This window comes from Sinocyclocheilus grahami, unplaced genomic scaffold, assembly GCF_001515645.1.
Source record: "Sinocyclocheilus grahami isolate Dianchi unplaced genomic scaffold, SAMN03320097.WGS_v1.1 scaffold1371.1, whole genome shotgun sequence".
NCBI classification, from domain to species: domain Eukaryota; kingdom Metazoa; phylum Chordata; class Actinopteri; order Cypriniformes; family Cyprinidae; genus Sinocyclocheilus; species Sinocyclocheilus grahami.
The window spans coordinates 270,908-288,549 of record NW_015506550.1 but is presented as its reverse complement, the minus strand read 5'-3'; the positions used below and the strand labels follow the sequence as shown (position 1 = coordinate 288,549).

The window sequence follows — 17,642 nt, the reverse complement described above, 5'->3', positions numbered from 1 at the left end:
TTCTGGACTCATAATCATTACACTGTTATATAATGTTCTGTTTTTTTAATTTTAATATTAACATCTCTTTTACAGACGCCTCTAGACAGGAGCGCATTTACTCTTGTCCATCTCACTTTCACGCAGGATATCAGCATGTACCACTTAATTGCATAAATGAGGCTAATGCAATAAATTCATGTGCGAACACGCACATGCCGTTAATAAGCCAGTGGAGATGCGCCGCCATTCTCCTCCACGAACCGACCCCATGTCACAACATATCATAAAGCTGACACTCACCCCGTCTGAACTTATCATGCCACCAATTAGTCTGAATAAAGTGAAGGCTGTACTTCCTGTTTGTAATTCATTCTCATCGTTGAAAAGGGCAGTGAGTCGTGTTAGTGCGGCGCTCTGCAAACCAACTGCTAATAAAATAAACTATCGGGGGTTGTGACAACAGGATTCGATTTTCGATTTCAGGGTTTGATGACTTATGTTCAGATGTTGTCTTGTGTTTCTTGTATCCTGCAGGTCTCCACAGAATGGAGCGAGAATGAGCAGAGTGCGGTCGAGAGTGAAGCATGAACTGGAGGCTCATTGAAGTCACTTACTTCCTGTTTATATGGAACCATATAACAGTTCAGTCTTCCCGCCAAGAGCCCTCGGCCAACGAGCAGCATGTTACCAAGCAGTTTGACTGGCTCATCTCGGACCGTGGCCCTTTCCACCACTCGAAGGGGTACCTCTCCTTCATGGAAAGATTTCGCCAAGGATTCACGACCCGGTATAAAATTTATAGGTGAGTAATCAACACCATGCTATGCACTGTGTATGGCCTTTGCTCATGGCCATATATGAGTTTCTGCTGAGTTCTCTTAAAATGGGCAAGTTATGAAGAACTGTCCTCAGTGTGAACCTGTTTTATCATCTTATAGAAGTTCAAAGCGTCCCGAGAATTCGTTTCCAGCCATTCAGAGAGGATATGCATGCAATCTGATCAGCGCCACGTTATTGTGCTTTCAGGGTTCTCACGCTCATGAAAAAGATGAGATCTTTAAAATAGTGCTTTCCAGGCTTGGAAGAAATCATAAGCAGTTCTAATTTTTTATTTTTTTCTAGCTCTGAAATAATACATTGGCAAGAAATTGTGGTAACACTTTATTTTAAGTACCAATTCTCACTATTACCTAGTTGCTTATTGGCATGCATATTACCAGCATATTGGTTGTTTATTAGCACTTGAATATGTGCATGTTTATTAGTACTTGAATATATGCAATACTGTATATGCATGAATATATTTTAGATCCCTTAATCCTTAAACTCCATATACCTAAACTTAACAGCTACCTTACTAGCTATTAATAAGTAACTAACTATATTAATAAATAAGCAGCAAACTAGAAGTTTACTGAGGCAAAAGTTGTAGTTAATAATGAGAATTGGTCCCCAAACTAAAGTGTGACCATTTTTTCTAGTTCTGAAATATTGCATCTGCAAGAAATTGCTCTTTGAGAGTGAGTGAAATCTCAGTAAACTGATTTTTGAAAATCAAGTAATAGTGAACAAGTGGAAAAAAAAAATCACTGAAATTCATTGATGTGGAGGCTTGACAACCTGCATTGTGTGCACAATTAATTCGGCCGTTGTTCTTGTGAAGCAGTGATTTCTGTTGTTAGGTACTCTGAAAATACTTTAAAGAACATTGAAAATAAAGAGGTACCACTTTACATTAAATCTGTTCTTATTTGTTGACATTAGTTAATGCATACACTTAACCTGACATTTTAACCTAACACTGAGCAATATATTTTTACCTCTGATAATGTTAGGTAATACATTAAATCTGTTCTTATTTGTTGACATTAGTTAATGCATACACATAACCTGACATTTTAACCTAACACTGAGCAATATATTTTTACCTCTGATAATGTTAGGTAATAAAAAAAAAATCAAGCAGTTGTTCATGTTCAAGTTCACAGTGCATTAAGTAAGGAATAATTGACGACGGGCCGTTGAATTCTTTAAAAAATAATGCATTATGGGTGTGCATTATTTTCGAAGACTTCAAAGGCCCGAAGTCAATTATTCCGTTTATACTATGGTTACCACACCTCAATACATCGATCAAATGATATATTGCAAGGCATTTGTCAGTTTTGTTTTAACTTAAATTGCTATTGTGAGTAGGATTATTTCTTCCACATCTCATCCAACGTTACTAATTCAAAAACATAATTTTAAACCTAGTAACGGAGGCTTAAGCCATTGACAGCAGACTATTGCAGTTAATACAATGAATAACTATGTAATGAGAGCGAGAAAGAGAGAGCGAGAGAGAGAAAGATTACCTCTGTGAGTCTGTGCCTCTCTCAATAGTGTTCGGCAGCAGTGTCTCTTGTTATAGTGAAACTATAAGTTCAATGAAAGTTAATTTTCTCCACGAACAGCACCGTCGTTGTAACCTCGCTTGTGAGAAGTCATGTAGTTTTTAAGTTGTTATACTACGTTACTGATAAAATCGTCAGAGTAGAGCTAACAACAGAGCTTATGTTAATGTGTGTGCAAACTGTATGTGTGCGTCTGTGAGGGAGAGAGAGCGGGAGAGATAGAGTATGTGCTTTCCGTACATAATAAAACGTAATTTTGTGGCAAACACATGGACATGATCTGTCGTTTTTATCCTTTTGTTTACTATATTTATTTTGATTGGCCAGTGTCATTGTGGGTTTTGGTTCTTTTGCTGTTTTAGGCTGTAAGGACCTTTGAAATAACTCAAATCGTTTGGCGAAGTGATACAGAAATGTAATGCGGTCAAGACCTGCCTGGAACTACGTTCGCCGTGCGTTTCACTGAAAATAATTGCACATCTTAGAACGTTTATCAGCCAATCAGTTTCAAGCATTCAACGGCCCCATAGCATAACTAATGTTAAAATATACCGTTTTAGATCTGAAAATGTATTAGTAAATGCTGAGGATAGCATTACGATTAATACATGCTGTAGAAGTTTTATCCATGTTAACGAATGCAGTTAACTAATGCTAACAAATTCAACCTTATTGTAAAGTGTTATTAAAAGAGACATTTGATGGAGGTTAAAGTTTGTTAATGCTGTAGGTGTCATGATCATTGCTAGTCCATGATACCTGATATTAACAAATTGAAATGTATTGTAAAGTGTTACCAACATGTTAATGCTGCGAGGAGATTAAATGGAGCTCACTGCTGTTTTATGCCTCTCTGGAAGGTCTATAGGAGAAATTAAAACAACGAGCCACAGTTGAGTCCAGGGCTGTTGCACTGAGAAATGTCTGAGTTCTGATTCTGCTATCATAGCAAATGTAGTTTGGGACATTTTTGGGATGTTGTCTGTGACAGGAGAAACATCTGAGAAGTAAGAAGAGATATAGTGTTTTTTTTTCTTTAAGGTTTAGGTGAAGGATCTCAGCTTCATTAAAAGCTTCATTATTGGGCAGTTATCAGCTTCAAGAGAGCAGGAATTAGTGGCACTTGTATCATAACACTGCCACATGTTTGAGCATGGAGTCATTAAAATAACGACGTGCACCCTCCAGCAGAGTTTAAACATGTTTTTATTCAGCAGAACTCCTCAGATCTTTACCACATGCCATTATTATATCAGTCTATGAAGTAACCTTCCTTTTGATTTATTATTAAGTCACTTGAAATAATTACATATCCCTTTCTCCATGAAATACTGTTCTATTTATATAATTCACTACTCAATGGTGCAATAGTTGGTTCTTGAAGTGTTTTTCACGCTCATTTTCAAAATGTCTTCAATACAGAGTTTTAACTCATCAACCAAAGCAACCTGTTCCCTAATGAATACAACATTGCAAACTTTGATTAGGGACGTACATTAAATTCTGAAAAAAAGTACAAAACTGTGTACTTAAAATATTTTATGAGCAATCTTTTAACAACCTACACTCTTAAAAATAAAGGTGCTTCAAAAGGTTCTTCAAGCGATGCCATAGAAGAACCATTTTTGGTTCCACAAAGAACCATTCAGTCAAAGGTTCTTTAAAGAACCATCTCTTTCTTACCTTTTTGTAATCTGAAGAACCTTCTTTCGCCACAAAGAACCTTTTGTCAAACAGAAAGGTTCTTCAGATGTTAAAGGTTCTTTATGGAACCATTTAGACAAAAAGGTTCTTCTATGGCATCATGAAGCACCTTTATTTTTAAGAGTGTACTTATTCTAAGAATTGTAAATTAAATATTAATATAAGTGGTACAATTTACTGTATATGTGCAGCAGTATTCTCACAGAATTGGGCTACTTTAACACTGTTGCCGCAGGTTGTTTTTTTACCAGGGGAACCCCACCAAAAACCGTGCATTTTACCCTGCGGTGTGTTTTTTAACAGGACCCCCTCGGAACATTAGATTTGGGCTAGTTTTGGGTAGAAATTGTGTGGGTTTTGTTGTGAAAACCTGGCAACCCTGATGTCCAGTAAAAACGATGCATTTTATGTTTTAAATTTTAAAGGGTATGAGATAGAAAACTCTTTTTTGAGCTCTTTGGGGGAAAAAATTACTAATTCTATAGTAAAAGCATGATTTGTGGATCTCTGTTTTCACTTAAAATCTATTATTTATTTATTTATTTTTTAGTTAAAATCACATTTAAAATATGGCTTCTAAAAAAAACGTATATATAAATATAATAAATATATACTTGCTAAAAAATGTGGTTTTGACAAGCAAGTTTCTATATCTGTTTATTTATTGGATTATGAATAGCTAGTCCCTCCTTGTAGAACGTGCTTCTACATCCTTGTTATTCAACCATCATTTCCCTCTGATTTTAGGGATAAATTATGGGTAGGGTTAGGTTTAGGGGTAGGGATAGAGTTAGGTCTATATTTTCGAAAAATAATGTTGATCCAGGATCAACAAAAACAATTTTGACCCAGGAACATGTCCTTCTTGACTGTGGGAAAATTTGCATAACGCCACCCAAATGTTCACGCAAAGAAAGAAGGCATAACTTTTATTCTCACTGTAGTATTGTTGACGCTACAACCATGTCGTGAAGGCGCTGTGTGTTTCATTGTGAAAGGTATCACAACGCATTGGATAGCTGGCCAATCACAGCACACCTCGCTTTTTCAGACCTATTAGCTTTGTAAAAATCGAAGTTTTCAAAAAAGCCAGGAGGATAGAGGAGACAATAATGTACAGTATGTGGAAAATAATGTGTTTTTTTAACTTTAAACTGCATAAACACATTTCATTACACCAAATACACAAAATAATGTTCTTTTTAGCAGCATCATATGACCCCTTTAAAGTATGTACTCTTTTGGTGAAGAAAAAGTACACACTTTTGAGTGTGTAGTAGAAGAGTAGACAAGCTTTGGGACATACTATCACTTCACACAATTGGATCTTTAAAGGACCGCTCTGTCGCACCTTTTACACGCACCCTGTCACTGTAAACTGGCCTTATAAGTCATTGTAATCAGTAATTATGTCCCCACTGGATGCAACAATTTAAGTTAATTGAATTTAACTTCCTGTCGTACTGGAGAGAAAAGAAGTAGCTCGTTGATCTGCCAGTCGCGGGTCTTTCATGTGGAGAACTCTGCTCATATTTTCTGCATAATTATGCATTTAAAAGTTAACGACCAAATGGATGTTTATAAAAGTTCACATTGCTGTTGCAGATGAAATATAACATGGATATCAGGTTAAATGTTGATTATTAGTAACTCAAACCCCTTTTTGTAAACCTCTCTACCTAACCGTCGATCATGTGCATCCGCCATGTTTGTAGTTTTTCTAACGCGTTTTATTCGTGTTTGTAGTTCTGGACTGAATCCTTCGCCAAAGCGCTATGGATTGTGGGCAATTTTAGCCATTAGATTGTGCACGGAGCCACACTTCAAAAATCGGCCTGAAATAGTAGACCATTCGGGGACTTTTTGCATGCTCTTTTCAACATACTATGCTTTGGGACACATTATTCTAATCCATCTACTATCCATCCTGATAGTATGAACATTGAGATCCAGGGTCAGTCCAAACATGTTGCAAACCAATTGCGATTTAAAAAAAAATTAATGTCTAATGCATTAAATGCAATCTACAAATAATTAAATACCATTAAATATGAAAGTTCTGTAACATATGTGCTTTATTAATTTGTAGTCCTTGTTTTGTGTCATTAGTCAGGTCTTGGCAAACTAGGTCAATTAGGAGCAAAAGTACAATATCACTCTCCTTTTTGTGTTACACACCCATTTAAGTATTAAAGTTGATAAAATTATTTAAAAAAATGAATTATTCTAATCCATCTACTATCCATCCTGATAGTATGAACATTGAGATCCAGGGTCAGTCCAAACATGTTGCAAACCAATTGCGATTTAAAAAAAAATTAATGTCTAATGCATTAAATGCAATCTACAAATAATTAAATACCATTAAATATGAAAGTTCTGTAACATATGTGCTTTATTAATTTGTAGTCCTTGTTTTGTGTCATTAGTCAGGTCTTGGCAAACTAGGTCAATTAGGAGCAAACGTACAATATCACTCTCCTTTTTGTGTTACACACCCATTTAAGTATTAAAGTTGATTAAATTATTAAAAAAAATGAACCTACATTACAAAACTGACTCGAGATCAGTTAAAACCATTAGACACTTGTTATGGAAAAACTTTGGAATGCTGAAAATGTTTTGAGAAAAAGGTTCAAAACCGTATGATGTAACAAAACCTTGTTTTCTGAAATCATGTGACTTGCAAAATTTGATACAATCTCCAAACCACTGATTCAAAACAACAACAACCAAAAACTGTTAAATGTTTTGAAGTTTCATGAATCAGTGCTTCTAGTTTGCATCCCTGCAAATGTGTTAAAAGAAGCCCTACTGAGAAGTAATTAAAGCATGAATTGGATCTATATGGTTGAGATACTAATGGACATTGCATGTACTTCTACAAGCTCTCACAGCACAACTGCTGTTCTTTTCTCAAGAATGCTTCCATTTGGCGTGCAGTGACTTTAAAAATAAGCTTTCAAGATAATAACATAAAAAGTCACTGCAGAGGACACATACAATATGTCTCTATATCTTCAGTGCATTAAAGGATAAAGCCACGTTGCTCTAATGGTCTTAAAATCTGCACTGGAGCGCGAGAGACGGTTGTGTTTTCACCTTGATGCACCACTTCAGCTCAGGCTTTGTGATCGTGTAGCCTTCATCTCGCTCGCTGTGCCCTGAAAAGCAGTTGTTTTACAATTTTTATTAAAATGGCACATTCTAACCATTATTACAGGGATGTAATTAAAAGATGCTGTTATACACAGTGTAAAAAAATGTCCTGCAGTGTTTGTCATCAAGAGATATTACAAACAAGCGATGACAGTGCTGTAATGAGCCCTTAATACTGTAAGCATATTTAGAGCTTTGTGAACAAAAATATGTTAATGGGCCAAAAAAATGTGTAAATTTGGAGGGATCACCAAAGGGTTTTTGGCACAAAAAAAGTAGTAACAGCCTTTTTATGCACAGTAATACAAAGTTACAGTATGTTTTTAAAGTACAATAAACTATAAAAGGGAAAAGAGTCAGTCTAGGTAAGCGGAAGGCTGCGGAAGTGAAAATGAAACACTGCAGTTTATAGTGTTTTTTGAGCTTGGATACAGCGAGAGTGAAATACTGTCATTGGCATTTATTCTTTCCTGATATAATATCCTTCCGATGCCATGAAAACGTACCTGTCAATATCAGTGACACTTACATAAATCATCCCACACTCTGAATGTGTTACATTTGTGTGAGGATTTTACTTCGCAGAAGCTAAATGAAAACTACTACAGTGTTGTAGAGGTGAGGAACACTTGAAAAGTAAATTTTCTACTTGTTAAAATCTAGTTTTTATACTGTATGTAATAGTGACTCTAGTGACTAAAATATACCTCGTTGAAACAGCAATGAATGGCTCTGCTCTGAAACAAGCAGAAAGCTACAGAAGTCGACAGCATTTTAAAACTTTTTTTTTATTAACACCAATGCAAATGGCATGATGTACATCTTTCATGGAGTAGACAATCCTGGAAAGCATTGCAAAAAGTTTGATCCAATGGAAATTCCAAGATGGCAGATAAGGCGAGATAAATGTCTGTGATAAATATTTGGTTATCATTCAGTTCTGGAAAATGCTAAAAGCAGCTAAGTCTAATAAAAAAATAAAATAAAAAAAAACAGTTCCAAACAAAGCCACAAATATTATGTTTGTTATTAAGATGCATTTTGGTTGATCGGATCACAGGTGAATGAGGGATATACATTCCCGCTTACACCTGCTGTTTTAGTCTGTCTCTTTTGTCCACTTTCAACAACTGATTTCTTTGTGGGTAGGCTCACAATATATGAGCTTTTTCTGATCTTTATTGTGAAATGCATTATACTTATGAACATGAAAGGAGACAATGGAAAATGATTTGGAGAGCGTTTCTGCTCTGATGCAGAAGTCTGTGGGTTTGCATTAGAATCACGACCGGTAAGAGAACATTGTGTTTTTTCGTTTTTTTTTTTCATTTTTTTTGACGAATTAGTTTTCGACTACCTCTGGAAGTGGTCGAGAGTGGACAAACTCAAAACGTTTCAGACCCATTTATACCTCTGTTTAACGTTGTCCACTTGTGATTGAATCGACAAAACCACATTTTAATACCAGGTGTGAACAGGGCAACACACAGCTGGGTTTCTTTACCGAATAAATCAGTGTTTTGAATGAATCCAGTGGGTGAATAATTCAATGATCATTCTTAAATGCTTCATTCCATTCTGACAGGCTCATTTCTTTGCCCTAATCCCATTGAAGTGTTTACCATCCAAAGTGACAGCTTTGAAGAGATGAAGGGTGTAGTAGGGGACCAAAAAACAACAACAACAAAAATGTTCCTTGAAATGCACTGGGTCATCCAGTCAACACAATTAAGGAGGCATCATCTTTACACAATTCAACCGGTGCAAAGAATCATGGGAGCGAAGCATCCATCAGTCATACCCTTTGAAAATATTTATTCTGAAGGGCCCTCTAAAGTGGCCAGTTTTGAGAACTTCACTTTGGAATGAACCTTCGATATGGCGGCCATGATCGTTCTCACTCTGAAGTGCCCTTCGGAGGTAGATTTATCCCGAAAGACAGTCACTTGGTTTGTTCCTGAATGAATCAACCATTTAAACTAATCTGTTCATTAAAACACTGACCAAGTTTCACATTTAAAGTATAATTGAACTGAAAACCATTTAATTATTTATGCATTATGCAATTGCAATTGCAGAAATCTAAATGCCAAGATGCACATTGAAAATGTTTAATTAATATCCCACACAACTAGTTCATAATAATGCAATATTTCTAATCTGAGCAACACATGGCTTAACTTTACATACTTCATTGAGACTAAAAGCAAAATGATGAAGTACGTATATTTAAAAAAAAAAGTTGACAACTGTTGAGAACCATCTGTATAGTGAAACACTTCCTTGTGTTTATGACGAAAAACTGATGTACTGTATGTTATTTGGTCTGTGGCATCCAGTGTTGTAAAGCATTCTATAATGGAATTTATTTATTTTTTTTATCAAAAGTTGTACTTATGGGATTCTAAGCTGTTGTTGTCAGAAGTGTGAATAAAGTAAAATCATGCTTTATAGATATTGAAGCGTGCAGCATAGTGACTAAAATAAATTGCTTACATCAGGATACAGCACTTGTGTTGTTGTTGCAGCTGCTTCAAAGGAATCGGCCTTATGTGCTCTCAAACACACACACACACACACACACACACACACACACACGAACACACACAAGCAATGTTCACGCATGACCTCCTTATAAAATAATTTTCCTCTCAATTCTCAACCCATCAGCTGCCATTCCAAGCAAACTTTTAAGAGAGATGCTGGTGCCGAGTCAGCCAGCCGCCTCACGTCCATAACACACACACACACACACACACGAACACACACAAGCAATGTTCACGCATGACCTCCTTATAAAATAATTTTCCTCTCAATTCTCAACCCATCAGCTGCCATTCCAAGCAAACTTTTAAGAGAGATGCTGGTGCCGAGTCAGCCAGCCGCCTCACGTCCATATGTCTGCACTCGCTGTCCTATTTTACGATTAATGTTAAGATTTTGCATTTCCCCATTCCCGACACTGTCATCCAGTGGCTTTAACGTGTCTGAAACGGCTCAGAACGAGCGTCTTAGAGGAGACAGACAGCTGAGATGTGATCTGATGGAACACAATTCCTAATATTACTCCTATATCCTCCAGTCTCTTTGCATAGTAAAGCTCCACATATTTGACTGACACGCTACTGCAAATAAAGACGCAGAGGTTGTGCTCTCAGCTTTCAAAAGAGCACACTTTGATCCCTCCGTTTCCTGTGAGAATTTTGCGATAGACTTCATCTGGGTCGCGTGTTTGATATTCTAATGGAAGAGTTAGGCCGTTTTCCTTCACTCTGTCTTTGCTTTCATTTCCAAGTCTCTGCTGTTGTCTGTATTTGCTTTCTCTCATCTCTTTTCCCCTCCGTCCTTCCTGTCTCGTCCCGTTCTGTGTTCGACTCCTCTCTTCTTTTATCTTTCCTTCACCCTGTCTCCATGTTTTCTCTTCACTGTATCTCTTTCCTCTCATGTCAGATGTAGTTCATCCTCAACATCTCTCTCTCTCTCTCTATGATTCCACTGAGTTTTACTCTTTTCGTGGACCCTAAGGGCTGGGAAAGTGAGTTTTTTTTGTATGTCATATACTGAAGGTGTCATCTTTTGTCAGAGGACTTGACTGACTGTATTTCAGTTGTTTAGTGAGACAGTCGCTGCTCTCTTTTCTCCTGTGTGACCTATTTATGTGTGCTTGTATTTTCAGTTCCTCAAACTACGATTTTAAGTCACGAGAAAACGGATTATCAGAAAAGAGAAAAGTAATTAAAAAATGGTGCATTCAAGCCATGTCAGAAAAATAATTTACAAGTTGAACGCACATGAACTTCACCACAAAGTCATAATAAAAGGAAATCATTATATTATACCATATTATTGTAAGTCATTATGGATTTATACTGCAATATGTTGCATAATGATTCAGTTTACAGCATAAAAAAATAAATAATAATAACAACGACGACAATAATAATAATAATAAAGGTGCATTTGTGTCCTGTTAGGGAAAAAAAACAAAAAAAAAAACAAAAACAACAAAAAAATATATATATATACATACAGCCTAGTCTCATTGTTTATACGTAGGCATTAATGTGTAACATTTACAAGCACAAAGCACACAATTTTGTATGTTTTTATTAATGCTGAAACATACAATTTAGACGTATTTCAACATTTAAAACGTACAAATCACTACGCATTTTTTGCTAAAAAAACGTAACATATTTACGTATCTTTTATATCATCACGATATTCATGAGTGGGAATTTTTTTTTCTGATGCATTAGATTCAGCATCAGTATTATAGGTACATTTGTTTAAATTTATCATTATTATTATTATTATTCTTTAAAATCTAAGTTGCATATACTATATGTCTCCCTGTGTTCCCCTGTCTCCTCCAACAGAAGGAAGCATCAAATTCAGCCATCAATGCAGGATATCGGCTTGCTTGTGACAAGACAATTAAATCGTGCATCAATACTGAGTGGAATTCAGTGCACTTCTCATTAAAAATGTAATCAAAAAATCTGCAATCACATCTGTCTGACATCTGCAATGCTGTCACATAAACTGGGAAGGCTCATCCATCAAACGTCGGTAATCTGAACAAAAGTTTCATCCAGGAATCACTCTCAAACTAACACTGCAGGAGCTGGATTTACCAGAACACTTTATATTAAACTTTTTTTTTTTTGGAACATAGTACAACTTTAAAGGAATTTTCTCGGTTAAAAAACAAGTTAAGCTCTATTGAGCTCTGCGACATGCTGTGAGTCACCACAGAAAATCATTTGGGCTTTTCCCTCAAACAAAAGCAAAAACTAACTGTTATAGTCTGATTTGTTTTATGGTTTAATTTTTAGAGTGAGAGAGACTGCAGTATCCTTTCTGCAGCACCATAATAGCAGTCAGATTGCACAACAATAAAACCAAATGACATGGTGTGCTGCTAATAAGCAAAAGCCCATTAGCCTTTTAGGCATGTGTTGGGAGCGTAATCATTTTGAAATTCAGGGAATTGTATCCTACATGTAGATGTAGCTGTGATGGACCAATGGTATTATAATCAATGGGAGAAAGTGGAACGCCCAATATGACGGCTCTAATTAAGTAAGTCCCGCCTTGCAAATAAAAGGAACACTTAATGCTAATGCAATTAAAGTAAAGGTTGTGAAACTGTAAAAATGTAAAAGTAAAGGTTGGTCTAAAGCACTTACTTAATGACATTTTCTGATTTTCTGTGACCTAATCTGAAGTGGGAATTATTTATGGGTAATAAGATGTTGACAAAGCATTGCATATGTAAATTATAATGACAATGAATAAAACTCATTATTTGTATAGAGTCTATTCAGGTATTAACTACAGTTTATAAACCTTGAATAAAATGTATAGTTCAGTCATGAAACTCTTCCGAGCAGCTGATTGGTTTACTTAAAGCTGGTTGCTTCATCCAATCATTTGTTTGTTTCTATCTACGTAACCTATTTATGCCTGACTTGTATCAAATCAGTTCATTACAGCGTGCCATGGCATTCTGCTAACCCTCCACCTTCCCCAGCACCACCTGCCTAGATCTGCTCGGGGGATTCGCCCTATTTTCCTTGCAGCAGTCTGAATTCAAGTCACTGTTTAATTTCAGATGTATCCTTACTCCTTCAGCAGCAGCAAGACCAAGCCTATGTACATTCCATTCTTACTAATAAATGCTGGCAAAATTAATTTAGACAATTGTCATGATTGAACTATAAACTAACAGTTTGCAAATTATTTGTACTTATAAATTTATACTAACAGTATTATAAAGTGTTACCACTTTAATTTATTAATTTAAATTAATTTAAATTCATAATGTTGAACTTGAGACCCAGCCAATTAAAAACGGACACTGCACAAACTCTAATTTAAAGGACAGCAAGGCAATTTTAAGCTAACTGAAACATGGTGTTTTAATATGCATTCCCTTAATGGGATTGCTCGTTCCTCAAATCACAGGTTCCAGCTCCTCAGACGGTCCAGGGTTTGTGCGATCGGCCTGGGGTGCGTTTCCCAAAAGCATCGTTAGCCAACTATGGTCGCAAGTTCCGTCGTTACCAACATAGTTCAACAACTCGGTGTTTCCCGAAACCACAGTTCAAATGAACATTCACAAACAGCGTCGCAAACTTACGTGGTAGGAACTACATCTCTCCACCTGTGGCTAGAAGCATAGTTTCTTGTTAGTAAGACATATGGACTTGAATAAATTATGCTTTTGGGCACAATAAGCAAGCTACCATGCAGTACAATCTATGTCTTCCATTCTATTTAAATATATATACATTTTAATCAATCCATTTTAGCGTGTCCTCAATAAGCGCCGTTTTTGAAGAGTGCACATGTGCATAAATGCCTAAGGAAACCCCGGAGTATGATGTAAGAGGAACCCCGCGATGAATTAAATATCAAATAAAGCAAAATGACAGGGAACAAAACATAGTAAATTAGTAATCAGGTGCCATATTCAATACAGAAGCATCTCAGAAATCTCAACTCAATTAATTAGCAGAAGTTATTACTCCACCACATGCGTGTGACGTCATTAACAACGGCCCTAAATTGTTGAACTAATGTGGTTCAAACGACGGATATGCGACCTTGTTCAGGAAGCAGTCATGACTGGCTAGTTAGTTTCCACGACAATGCATCGCACTATGGTGGTTAATCAGCGAGTTACGTCGTTGTTCGGGAAACGCACCCCTGATCGGTTGTCATTGTTCTTGGACTGCAGCTTGTGTCGATGGCAAATCCAATATAAATGCAAATCTCACTATTAAAGCACTTTAAAGTCTGCAAGCGTCTAATGTAATCAAAGCAAAAATGACCATTTTTATTTGAAATTTAAATATTTATGAGAGTGGCATGTTGATCAGGTTATTGTGTAGAGTTGAAAAGGTGTGAGAGAGGCTTTGTTGGACTCTTGTAGACATTGACTCAGAATTCAATGGAGTTTAATAGCAAGGTGCATGAACATGAGGTGATCATCCAGTGTTTACTGTATTTTAGTTGTGGTATTGGCATATGAGGAAAGCTACTCATCTGACTTATGTAATGAAAAAAAAAAATACATTTTGCTGAAATGTCCAGAACAATCTGCGGTTTTGCTTATGCTACGACATGACTGCTAAACGTAGGGTAAAACTTGCAGCTTTCTCTTTTTTCTTCTCAACCTCGACACATAACAGATGTCAAGCAGTATTTCCACAAGTGCCAATTTTGCAGAAGTCATTGTACCTACCTCGACAGCTTTTGCTCTTGAAGATCAGCACTTTTCAGCAGAAGTGTCCTATTTTAGGTTATTTTTCATTCGTCTGGAGATGGCGGCGAATCTTCAGTCTTACATTTCTCACAAATCAAATGCACACAGATGTATTTACTACACGGAGCAATAAAGGAGCGCTTCTTCAAATTAAATATCCATCTGTCAGCCCCAGCTGAGCCCTATGTATACAATTATTGGAGTGCATGCTGCATTCATAGAAAAATTAATGGGACAAATGGTGAGGGTCAATATATTAGTTCAAAAGTTAATTTACTGTAGAATTCCCATTAATTCAACATTTTTAACATGTTATCTGAGCAAAAGAAGCTAAATTATTTCACTATTGTTGTCAGATTGCATTAAATTTAAATGGAAATTTAATTATGAGTTTCTGGCCTTTTGGACGCACGCAATTGCTAATTCACAAGCGTCCAAGCCACCATTACTTACCCGAAAACATCATATTTGAACTTGCTGTGACAGTTTTGCCCATTTCAATAAATAATTAAATAAATACATATTTAAATAGATCTAGATGAAGCAGGATCCACATTGAAGAACACACAGCAGTGTTGTTTTGTTTTTCAGCAATTCAGTGCTTTCATACTATTTGTTTGAGTAAATGATTCAATGGCTCATTCTAAAAGTTAGTGCATCCCTGTCCACCTTCTATTAGCGTTTGTGCTGTTCGTGTATTTGTAAAAAGGTCAGTGTTGTTGCAGATGAAATGTAACATAACATTAAACAGTCAATTTGATCAGGTTAGATTTTGGTTTTGAATCACTCAATCCCCATCACACTTTAGTTAAAAGAGTCTTGTGCTGTTTGTCTGATCTTAAAAGATTGAAGTAGTTTACAGCATTTCGAGTTTAAATGTATGTGATATTATAAAAAAATGCAATAAACATGAATTAAACATAAAATGTATTATAAAATAATATAATATAAAATAAAACAATATAAAAAAAACTCCTGTCCTTTTACTTACGTAATTTTCTTCACCTTAAATTGTGTAGTAATTCATAGTTTTTAATACCATTGGACAGTATTTAACAGCAAATTATATATAATGAGATGCAATGATAAAGCATAACAACATTGAACACTTCCCTTCACTAAAAAAACAAAACAAAACAAAAAAAACCTTAATTTAAATATTTACTCTCTTTATCCCGTCCTATGCAAAGCTTGCTGGCAACTAGAAGCCCACCATTTCCAAAGTTAACAAGACCATTTTATTACGTTATTACTTTAAAAAAAAAAAAATTTGATTAACGCAGCAATTTTAGTTTACATTGCGCACAATAGTAAGTTAATGTATCAATCAACATTATTAGGTAAACTGAAATCAGCAAAATAATTTTTGCAACTAAGAAGGTTAAATTATTAAATTAAAATGTTTAACTTGCAACCGTGCATTTATTTAAGTTTTGGTAACAGGTCCCCTGAATCTTTTTTTTTAGGAAAGTACAACTGTCAAATTATCAAGGCAACTTATGGTTGAACTTGATAACATTAACTAGTACGCTGGGTAGACATACTGAGAAATCCAATGCTGAGAATGAATTGCAGGTTATCTACAGTATCAACAGCAATGGGAAAGCGGAGTTAGTTAATAATTGAAATGGGTCTTTATGACCGAAAGAGATCTCATGTTACCCACGTCCCCATTTGCCCTCTGAGAGGAAGTGGCATGGATCAGTATAAGATGTTCAGGTGCTGCTTCGCCTTACTTTACTGATGAAATGACTGCTTACAAAAATAAACGTGAACCAAATGCACTCTGGTTAAAGGTGCAAGAGTGCTAATTTACACCTGTCAAGCTGCCACTTGACTTGCTTCACCAGAGCAGCATATAATAACATGTTAACTAATTACCGTGGTCATGGTGAGTTTTTTTCACGCACAACTCGCTGACATGAAGTGGTTCACTTATGATCACCATCTGCAAGTGCAATTTACAATGATTTATCAAAGTCTTTATGCTAGTAAGTTCACATTAATGCTTTAGCTGCATGTTGTCGCTGTTTGGCAAAAACCTTATTTCCATATTTCATTGCTATTGGGGAAGTCGTGGCCTAATGGTTAGAGAGTTGGACTTGTAACCCAAAGGTTGCGGGGTTAGAGTCTCGTACCGACAGGGATTGTAGGTGGGGGGAGTGAATGTACAGCGCTCTCTCCCACCTTCAATATCACGACTGAGGTGCCCTTGAGCAAGGCACCGAACCCCCAACTGCTCCCTGGGTGCTGCAGCAAAAAATGGCTGCCCACTGCTCCGGGTGTGTGTTCATGGTGTGTGTGTTCACTGCTGCGTGTGTGCACTTTGGATGGGATAAATGCAGAGCACTAATTCCGAGTATGGGTCACCATACTTGGCCACATGTCATGTCACTATTTTTTTCTCATATTTCAATGCAATTGGTAACTCTTTATGTATGTTTGTTGGTTTTACATATATTTAACCAATGGAAAGTATTAAAAATAACTTGTGACTGAACCTCTTGGAACCACAAACTGCCAGCAAAACCTTACCTACAAAGTCTTTGAATATTACCATGTTATTACCATACTATTACTGCAATTACCCTTTTGATTAATTAAAAATGATCATAAATATTACTCGTTTGAAAGTAAATAAATAAAAAAAAAAATTATATACTTTTTTTTATTTTTTATGCTGCATTGGTTTGTGCACATATGTTTATCGCCACAATTTGGTCCCAAAAGTATGTGAGATATGGGGAAAACAATCAATCAATCAATACATTTTTGACACTAGTATGACATTATAGGTAATTTAAAGGGGTCATATGATGCTATTTTAAAGATCATTATTTTGTGTATTTGGTATAACAGAATATGTTGACATGCTTTAATGTTCAAAAAACACATTATTTTTCAAATACTGTACATTATTGTAGGTCCTCTATGCCCAACCTCTCTCAAACACGTAGTTTTCAACAAAGCCCCCTCCTTTGACAAGCGCAGTCTGCTCTGATTGGCCAACTGACCCAGTGCATTGTGATTGGCCGAACACCACAAGCACGCGTCGGAAATGTAACGCCCCTTACCATAATCGCGAGCTTCAGCTTTCAAAGTAAATATCAAGACAGTTAATAATGTTG

At 36.1% G+C, this 17,642-nt stretch overlaps 1 protein-coding gene across 2 annotated transcripts in view; it reads left to right on the top strand.

The window, feature by feature from the left end:
* The first annotated feature begins 519 nt into the window (after window positions 1–519).
* The window catches only part of brinp1 (bone morphogenetic protein/retinoic acid inducible neural-specific 1), a 122,024-nt gene continuing 104,901 nt past the window's right edge, over window positions 520–17,642 (top strand). For both annotated transcript variants that reach the window (XM_016255822.1, XM_016255821.1), the window contains exon 1: window positions 520–784. In XM_016255822.1, the coding sequence (XP_016111308.1) occupies window positions 567–784 (218 nt within the window). In that variant the 5' untranslated portion in view covers window positions 520–566. The remainder of the gene's footprint in view (window positions 785–17,642) is intronic.